Here is a 9,724-nt window from a genome sequence, read left to right as displayed (position 1 = left end):
TCACCAGCCAGCTTCTTTATAGGCATTGTTCAGACGACCGCAGATTTCATTGGTCACCTTTTCAAAGGAAGCCTTGCAGTCTCCACCGTATTTCTCCTCCATCAGTTGCAAGATAATGTCGCAGATTACCTAAAGGGGAAGGCGGGGAGCGGGAGGTTGAGAAAAGAGTGTGAGCTCCCTCCATTTGATCTGTGAATAAGAATTACTTTTTTGTCAACTGGGTGCCTTCTAATAAGGAACAAATTGTGAGGTTTTTTTTGTTTATTTGTTTTGTTTTTTTGTGGGAGGGAAGGAAAAGGGACACAAACAGTTTTGCAAAATGTACCATCCCGAATTGAAAATAGGCAATGAAAATGAGCTGTGTTGGAAATCCCACTCTATTCCCTTGATGCGGTTTAGGTGTATCCCATATCTAATGGATTCATTGTGGCCAAGCTTGTATACATAGTCATAGGAGCATACAAAATGCCATATCAGCTAAATCAGTGGTTCATCTAGTCCATTATCCTATCTGTGAGCAGTATTAGACCATGGCTTCACTCCTTTGGTCTTATGTCACTCCGGGGTGTGAAAAAACACCCAGCTGAGCAACCTACATTAGGCCAAGAGAACCACCAGTACGGAGAGCACTATGTCAGTGAGAGAGCTGCTCTTATTCACACAGCCGCCGTCACTCATGGAGGTGGATTTATTGTGTCAATGGGAGAACTCGATCCCATCGGCACACAGCAACTAGATGGGCAATCTTGCAGCAGCACAGCTGTACCTAGTGTAGACAGGTGCTTTTTTTGTTTGAAAAAAAAAACCAGAACGGCTCCCGACTTCCCCTCCCCGCGCCAGGTTCCCAAGGTTCCCCACAGAGCCTCCTGCCCCCAGTGCTGCCAACTGAGGCTCTGGCTCCGACCCTGTGCTGGTGCCAGGGCTCCAGCTCCCAGCCTCTGGGCCACCGCGGGCAGGTAAGGGCTCTGGATCCCAGCGCCTGCACTGCTGCAAGGCTGGTGGGGGCTCCAGCAGCCCAATGCCTGGGAGCCGGCTGAGGTGCTGAGCCCTGCTGGCAGCCCCAGCTGCAGGCACCTTGGTGAGGAGATGCCAGTATGCAGTACTGGCACGTACCACAGAAAAATAGCCCTGGTCCTAGATGTTGCAGCATGCAGTGCATTAAACCAGGTACTGAGGTACTGAACAATTGTGGAGTAACCTGATCATAAGGTAAGATTTCTCTTCATCCTCACTAATAGATGTTTTATGCTCTGAACTAATAAAGGTGTATAGCTCTTCTTAAATACATACTTAATACCATTATAGTACTGACCTACTTCCCAGGCATGTCTTCACATTTAATTGATGCTACCAATAAGCTTTGAAGCTTAAAAGTTCTAGGTACATTCTGTATAGTTCTATATTACAGCCCTGGGTAATGAGATGCAAGCGAACGCAGGGATGAGGGAAAGGACGCTCGCGGCAGCACCTCTGTCAGTTCTAATTATCCCCTCTCAGCCTCCCCAAAATCCCTAAGCATCATTGAAGCTCTGTGTCTGTCTCACGGGAAAGGCATGCATCCAGTACATGGTACATTTGAGGGGAGAAGTCAGCTGACTCACCCTAAAGTTCTTGGGGTCAACCTTGAGCTGCATGGCATGTTTCTTGCCCAGTGGGTTCAGTATCCCCAGGAAAGCATCAGTGCTGTCGAGGTGTTGGACCAAGTCATTGATGGCAGCGAAGACCTTCTTGCCATGATTTCTGACCTGATCTGACTGTTCCATTTCTTCAGCCGTGCCCATGCCTTTAAAGTGGGTGAAGTAGGACTTGGTGTCTGGGTGTTGTGTAAACATTCTGCAGTGGGACAGAGAAGAAAAGGAGAGGGATGCAAGACAATTGGGAGACTTTTTTCCCTCTCTACTGAGCTCTTGAGCAGGGAGGCATTGACATGGGAATGGACTCACATTGAAATCTTTGGCTCATGTACTTCCTCGACGTCTCTCCCTAAATGTAGTCATTACTTGCTCCCTCTTCTGGGTCAGCTCTGTCTGGATTTCATTCCCTTCCTTCCTAGCATGTCAAAAGCAGATCCCTACTAACTCCAACCAGTATCCTGTTTGCCAGTCTCTCCCCTCAACTGTCTCCAGGATTTTTTTTTCTTATTAACTACACTTTAAAACACGCTCAGGCTGCTGCCAGCCAGGTGCTCAGTGACCAAAGCTGCTCATACCAAACGTTCACACCCTGCTTGTCATCTTATCTGCTGAGCTAGTTTCACTCACGGTTTAATAAAAGTATGTAACAAAAAATTCCTCCAGAATGTTTGGCTGGGAGGCCCATTCACCTGGATTAAAATCCTGCCTTGTCCAGTTTGCCCACTTAAAACATTGTTTTATATAACGAATTACAAAAAAGTGCTGAAATCCATTGGAATCTGGGAATTCTGTCCCACCAAGGAGGTTGCAAGAGACCAAGCAGATGTAAACTCAAGTGGTAGTTTCTTACCCTTTCTAAATGTAAGAATAGATGGAGGGAACGCCTAGCGTAGACTTTGTTCAACAACTCTTTGTTCGGGGAAGGCTCAGATGGGAGTTTGCTGCCTGCCTTCAGGTGGATTTGCACTTAAATGTTAGGTAACATGGGCATCATTTACTCAAAAGCTGGTTTAGGCTGAAGTCACCTGTGAAGGAAATGAGGCTTCTTTCTGTAGTCCTATCCAAACCTGAGCAGAGTCTTGGCAAATCATTTGAGTGCAATATTTCCCTCAGTGGATCAAAATAATAATCTATTTAATATGGCCTTAGTAATGCCAAGGAAGATTCCTTGGGCAGAAGGGATTATGGTTTAAAGGGGCAAAAGATATTACAGTATAGAAGTGGGGCTAAGGGTGGTCGCTGTAGTTGAAATGCCTCACAGAATAGCTGAGTTGAGTGGGGATATACACAGTGAGATGTTACTCTAAAAATGGCATTGTGTGCTTGTGATTCAGTGACCATCATATCATTTTATAAGTAAAGATTTCCCTCCTCCCCCCTCCCCAATGTCCAGCCCTGCACGTGTAGCCAAGTATCTGACACTAAAGCCAGGACTCTTGGCTTATGTATTATCACCGGTTTAAAAACAAATCCAACTGCCTCAGATGTTAATCTTCAATTGTGCAGTTATTGCCTGAAAAGGAATAGACTCCAGCTCATTCTTCAAGAGCTGTATTGACCCAATAGAGTGAACAGTAATAAAAAGTACTAACTCTCTTACAGTAAATTTGCACAGGCAACAGGTTTCTTGAAATGAGACAGTAGCATTTCTTTAAATTACCACTTTTCTGACCTTATAATGTTCTACAATGGAGAGCAGAAGAGCGTCATGTTCATTTACTGTGGTTGATGGCATGACAGAAGGAAGGAGTGTGTGAAAGAGACACCAGAAACAGTAAGTAGTTACATGAGGGCAGATCCATGGCAAGGTTATAGTTGTCGGTAAAAGACAGAGAAATGCTGGTTGTTATCAGCTGCCTTGAAGATGAAGAGAAGACACTGGACTTTTTGGGAAGCAGGGAAACCCGTGTTAAGATTCTAGAGGAAGAGCTCCAAAGGCTACAAGACTAGAAACAAATCCGTTAGTTACAGCAGAGGAGGTTAGTAGTAAGAACAATTTCTGTGGAATGAAATAGCTGAAAGTTAGACTGGAAAGGGTCATGGAGAACTGGAAACGAAGTTTTGAGGCTTTAGATGTAAACAACTCAGTAAAGGAACATAGGATCTGGATTCTGTCGCAGACTTGTATGTGGCCTAAGGGAAGTCAATTACCTTTGTTTTGTCTGTCCCCTTATTAGCTGTTTATGGGATAGAAAGAAGAGGAGCTTCTAGCTAATCATCCATCTCTTTTATACTGTTTTTACTGTATATGCTTTAGTTCTCTCTTCTGTCCAAATGCTATCATCCTAGTTTCTCTAATCGTTTCAAACCCACTTCTCTGCATCCGTTTCATTTTTATATCTCTGTACCTCTTGTCTCATCTGTTTCCCACTTAGGTGAGGTATCCACAGCTAACAATGTTACAAGACAAGGAATTCTGCAAAGTCCACCAAACAAGTTCCTAGCACGTTGTCCCATTCATCTCTTTTCCTCCCTCCCTTGGCTAGCAATGGGATGAGATCTTTCATTACCTGACCAGCACGGTTGTCCCATTGTCCTCAGCATGGGCATATATCTTCTCCCAGGCCCCACGAGCCCTCTGCACTTCTGCATCAGAGAATGCCATGGCAAGACAGCTGTTGAGATGAGTGCAGTGAGATGAGAGAGGAAGGGTAGGGAGGTGCAGATTGTGTGATTTGTGCTTTTTCTCCCTGTTTCAGAGCTCTCTATATACTGCCCTTGGGATTTAGTGGTTCCTGAATGGACTCTTTGTTTCCATTTCAGTCACTCACATTTCTGCAGGTTTTAGTGCTGTCTAATCACCTCTAATCAGGAAAGGGGGTTACCACCTGCAGAGGGAGGGGTAGCATGCTCTCTGTGAAGGCAGAGGACCATAATACGTCTCGCTGTGAAGGGAGGGACAAAGGAGAAGAGCAGTTGAGATTTCAGAGGGCAAGGCTGGAGTTTGGGCTGGCCCATCCAAACGCTTGTAGCCATGGCAGGTGGGCTCTTTTCTTCCATAAAGACACTCGCAGCAGGGTGGGAGTAGCACAATTCCAGGGGAAGTTACACCTTTGACTCCTCTCTCAATATCTCTGTGGCCACTTTTCCAAGTGATGGCCCACCACCCGCATGGCTCTCAGTAGACTCCTGAGATTCACCCCATCTTTAGGCTGGAGCTCAGGCTATAGCACACCTGTTACCAATCTTGTTTCATCAGATGGTCCAGTTGGGTTTGGGACTTATCTGGGAGAGAGGGGTCTGTGTTTCCGCAGCAGTAACTCTGCCTTTGAACAGCCTCAGCATCAGGGCTCAGGATTTCAGTCCCTCCCTCGCTTTCCATTTCCCTTGTCCCTCTTCAATTCTCTCCACCACTTCTCGGGGTTCCTAGAGAGCCTATGGAACAGAGCTGGGGAGGCCAAACCTGCAAATGACCTTGATACCTGTAATGCGTATTGGTCACTGGGCATGGTACCATCATTGACCTGAAGCGCCTGCAAACCCCACACCCATGTAACAGATAGCAAAGTACCAACCACACTGGCAGACACAGGGTCAATGAATCATAGCTGTCTCCCAGTCCTTCACAGCGGGTCAGGGAACCTATGGTAATTCCTTTCTAGAGTATCCCTGACCTGTCAGCTCCACTGCACAGCATCTGTCTCTGGCAGAACAGGGCCCGCCCAGTTTACCGATATTTGGCAGCTCTTACAAGGAGGGGATTGTTCTCAACTCACCCCTTGCTTAGGACTGGCGTCTGAACTAAGCCCCATTAATCTGGCCAAGGCAGCCAGCTTCTCATCTTGGCCTTTCCCAGCCCAAGCCCTCCAATTTGAGGAATACAGTGTCCCTGTGGACGTGGTCTGAACATTCATTTTGCCTGTGCTGCTCCAGCTCTTTTGATGGTTTTTTGTGGTGATGACCATCCTTCAGTGGGAGAGTCATACATGGAGCTCTGAAGCCCTCTGCTGCTGGTGGTCACTCAGTCTGAAAAGGCTTCTGTTATCCTAGGCACTACAGCTCACCATAGTCCTGACTTCCCATCACTTCTGCTGTTCCACTGCTCAGATGCCTCACGCTTCTCTGGTAATTCACCTTAGCTCTGCTCGTCTACATTTTCACCTTCTCTTCTAATGCTCCAGCCATTCCAGTCCTTAATGGCTCCTGAACTGAGCAAATACAGAATTTCGTTAGACCATGTTGTAGGTCTGCTGTATGGGCAAAACATCTGCTGGAGTAGAGTCTGAGAGTCCCTGTCACTTTCCATTTATGGCCCTCAGCTCTGTCTTTTGAAGGCATGTCCTTACAAGTTCAGGCACCATTGCCTGAACTCCGCACCCCAGTGAGCAAAATAATTCTAGCCCAGTAGGAAATCAACAGCATTACGAATCCAGCACATACATGTTTCTTTCCCTTTCACTACCCTAATCCTGTTGGTTTACAGTAATGATCCTCCTCACATGGCTGCATAAGAGGTTTGAGAGAAATTAAAAAAAAAACAAAACTGATGAGCACACAACAGTGAAACCTGCTTAGGGTAAGTGGGAGACAACTGAGGGAAAGACAGACAAGCATCTGATCAAAGCTTCACATGAAGTGGTAGAAAGAGGACAGAGACTATTCTTATTAGTCACTTAGGGCAGAACAGAAAGCAAAGAGGCTTAAGCATCTGCATGAATAATTCAGGTAAAATGCTAGGACAGCTATTTTAATGAGGAAAAGTTCAGGACTCAAAAAATGTTGTGGGAGGAGGTGGAGGAAACAGTGTTTCTGTAGCTGTTCAAATGAGGTCAAAGTCCTACTTATAAGGGAGGATGTGGGGGGGAAAAGGAAGGGATCCACCATGATAAGAAAAACAGGTGTCAGTATGTCTGGCGCAATACAGTGACATGGCTCTGGCATCATAAACAAAGAGAAATAGTAGTTCCAAACACACAGCCAGCAGTCGTGGTATAAGCAGGTCTAGATACTACCAGAGGTGGGAAAAGTACCCAAAAAGTTACTTGAGTAAAAGTACAGCTGCTTTGGGGAGGAATGTACTGAAGTACAAGTCAGTGGTGTCCCTCTGGAAAACTACTTCAGTAAAAGTACACACATGCACGCTGGCTCTGTCTCTCTCTCTCTCACACACACACACACCTTCTCTCTTACAACCCCCCCCATCTTCATTGTACTCAAGTATCCAGATGTGAAAGCAGCTGCACTTTTACTCAAGTAACTTTTTGGGTACTTTCCCCACCTATGGTTACAGCAGTGATGGGTACAGTGTTAAAACCAACAGAGACTATAAAGGTTCATAATGAAGCAATGACTCAGGGCCCCACCACTGAGCCATTACAGTACAGCTCTGGAGCTTATTAGTTTCACCTGTTACATTTTCCTTGTGTCTTCCTCCACCTTCAGTGCCTGCCAGTGTAAATTCATGCCAGCTCAGTGACATTGGAGGGGGATGGAGAAGAGGTCACGTGTGTGCCACTCCAGACTTGTCCACCTCTGTCAGTGGATGTCAGCACACTGTGAGGTGAAGCCCTCCTCTGTCCTGCAAGTCTCCCTGATGATACATGTTAAAGGTAGAGAAGGGGGCAGGGTTGGACTTCGTTGTTGAAGGCAAAGGGAGCTGGTGTGTTTCGGAGCGGGGATCTGGGTTTTTGTACAGGGAGGGGTGGGGTGTGCTTTGTGCGTGTTTGTGGGTACAGCTAGGTGTGTCTAGAGGCTATGTGGAGAGTGGCTAGAGAGAAGGGGAAAAGTGTGGGACTATGCGGGTGTGTTATGCCTAAAGGCTGGAAGGGATACGGTCATGTTGGACAAGTAAGAAGGGAGGGCTCCGGGACACTCTGGATTATCTCAAATGATTCTATTGAAAGTGAAAACCCCCTCCTGTTCCAACAAAGAACTGATTGAGCTAGAGCCTTAAGAATGGGGACTTCTGTTTTCTTGTACTAAATCCTCAGCAAAATGTCCTGGATTTCAGGAAAGCTCCTGTAGGTTGGCAGCTGGGGGCGGGGGGAGGGGCCAGGGGAGCTGCTGTGCCTTTGGACTTTCTGCAGAAATAGGTCTTTGAAGGGAACCACAAAACGAGGTCAGGGAAATGCTGCCCAACAGCATGAGGAAGTGATCACGGAAGCTCAAAGGGAGGAAGGCAGGTCAGATGACATGAGAGGTTGGGCTCCCCCTAGCCTTAGAGCTATAACTTCCTGTCAGGTGTTGGGCCTAGGAGAAGTACAAAGTGAAGGTGCAGGGAGGGTCTTGAGGGCTGTAATCCTTCCTGGTTATAAAGAGCGGTTCTTTTCAAGGTGCCCTGAGAGGAAGGACTCCTGAAGGAAAGAACGGGGAACTTCAATTTTCCTCAACTTAAACAGTTAGACATGCTTGTGGAGGTAGACTGACGAAGCAGGTCTTTGCCCACAGAAGCTTATGCTCCAAAATATCTGTTCGTCTATAAGGTGCCACAGGACTTGTTCTCGAAGATACAGACTAACCCAGCTACCTCTGTGGTACTTGTGGAAGTAGAGTTTTCTTTCCATTTGAATATTCTTTCATGTTGTGAGATGCCCCTTTCTCAGTTTTCTGCATTTTCTTTATGACCAAAGTGTTATGTGTTTCTCTTGGTTAGAACCCAGACCATCCTGTCTAGCTGTGGTCACCTGTAGCAGAGAGGAAGCCTAAGGAGCAGCACACAGTCATTCTTCCAGTGGGGCAGGACACTACTGTGATGAGTGCATACATAGGTGACTTGTGGTAGCACTTAGGAGATGCACCTCCCTTCTATGTTCCCTCAAAAATTAATTGCTTAATGGAGACCCCCCCCCGCACATGCCCATGGATGTTCCCAGGGGTTGCAGGAGGCAGGACAACCCTCTGTCACAGCCCAAAGCCCACTACTCAAGCAAAGCAAGCTGTGAGGATAACAAGGTGGCCTGGCACAGGGCAGCAGGAGGTGCTTGTTTCTCCCCACCGTCACACTCAGCTGGGCAGTGGGACCAGAGTAACCCAGCAGCCTGCTCCATGCCATCCCACCACCCTCTCCCAGCCTGCTGCTTTCTCCTTCACCCAGCAGCACAGGGGGGAGGATGGCTCCATCCCACCCTGCCTCTTTGGTGGCCCTTACTGCACCCCAACCCTTTCCCCTACAAGCACCCATCCTTCCTGAGTGCACAACGGATCTAGCCTGAAATTCTGCAACAGCTCATCTGGATGGATTTCCTTCAGAGCACTTACGGAAACAATACCCATTGCTCCAGAGTGTGTTCTCTTTTCCCCAGCTTGTCCCGTTCTGCCTTTTGTAGGCAGCAGGTTCCTTAGGTAGCAGGCTTTCCCCTTCCGCCTCAGGCCTTCTAGGTACAACCTGCGATCCTGAGCTATTAGTCTGTTCATTAAAATTCAGGCTATAATTCAGTCACAGGTATTTTTAGTTAAAGTTGTGGACAGGTCATGGGCAATAAACAGAACTTCATGGTCCGTGACCTGTCCGTGACTTGTACTATAAATACACCTGAATAAACTGCAGGACAGCCACTGCCGCAAGGGGTAAAGGCGCTCAGGGAGCAGCGCCAGCAGCCCTGGCTGCTCTGGCTACTCCAGGGACCACTGGCTGCTCTGGCTGCCTTGGAGGGACATGCCCCAGGGGGCTGCTGCTGCTGCTGCTGTGGGGGAGGGGAGGATGCAGGGCACCAGCTTCAGGGGGTTGCCAGAGCAGCAGCTGCTCTGGCTGTCCCAGGGACGGCTTCTTGAGCAATCCCCGGGGCTAACTGCACCAGCTGTTGCTCAGGCAGTCCCCAGTGCCAGCTGCCTGGGACTGCCCAAGCAGTGCGTGGTGTGGGTGGCTTCAGGGCTGCTCCAGCCACAGCCAGTGCAGCTGTTCTTCAAATGATTGCCCGTGTCCATTCTGATTAGTGTGTGTGTGTGTGTGTGTGTGTACGTGTGCTTGCGCGCACACACCCCGTGTGCACCATCAGCAGAAACTTTTCCCTAGCACTACCCACCAGGTCAGCTGAGGGGGCCCCCCTGGGGAGGCGCCTATATGGCAGGATATATGTGCCCTTGCCGGACCAACGCCTTCTCAATTCCTTCTCAGCACCAGGGATGGTCTTTGGACTTACCTGCCTTGCTCT

At 47.9% G+C, this 9,724-nt stretch overlaps 1 protein-coding gene across 1 annotated transcript; it reads right to left on the bottom strand.

The window, feature by feature from the left end:
• LOC142007318 (cytoglobin-1-like) lies at window positions 1-4,239 on the bottom strand. The gene is made up of 3 exons (XM_074983929.1): window positions 4,145-4,239; window positions 1,602-1,833; window positions 1-129 (listed from the first exon to the last, which is right to left on the bottom strand). The coding sequence occupies exons 1-3, from the start codon at window positions 4,237-4,239 to the stop codon at window positions 1-3; spliced, it is 456 nt and encodes a 151-aa protein (XP_074840030.1).
• Window positions 4,240-9,724: the final 5,485 nt, after the last annotated feature.

The sequence above is a fragment of the Carettochelys insculpta genome, chromosome 1, assembly GCF_033958435.1.
Source record: "Carettochelys insculpta isolate YL-2023 chromosome 1, ASM3395843v1, whole genome shotgun sequence".
Taxonomy (NCBI): domain Eukaryota; kingdom Metazoa; phylum Chordata; order Testudines; family Carettochelyidae; genus Carettochelys; species Carettochelys insculpta.
Note: the sequence above shows the minus strand (reverse complement) of the source record. Positions and strands in the feature narration are given on the sequence as shown.

Bases quoted from the DNA above. Each gene is read 5' to 3' on its own strand.
- LOC142007318 (XM_074983929.1), bottom strand. From the start codon at position 4,239: ATGGCATTCTCTGATGCAGAAGTGCAGAGGGCTCGTGGGGCCTGGGAG. The intron at 1,834-4,144 runs GTAATGAAAGAT...GTCCCACTGCAG, and splicing joins GGGACAACCGTGCTGGTCAG to AATGTTTACACAACACCCAG. The intron at 130-1,601 runs GTGAGTCAGCTG...CTTCCCCTTTAG, and splicing joins TTGACCCCAAGAACTTTAGG to GTAATCTGCGACATTATCTT.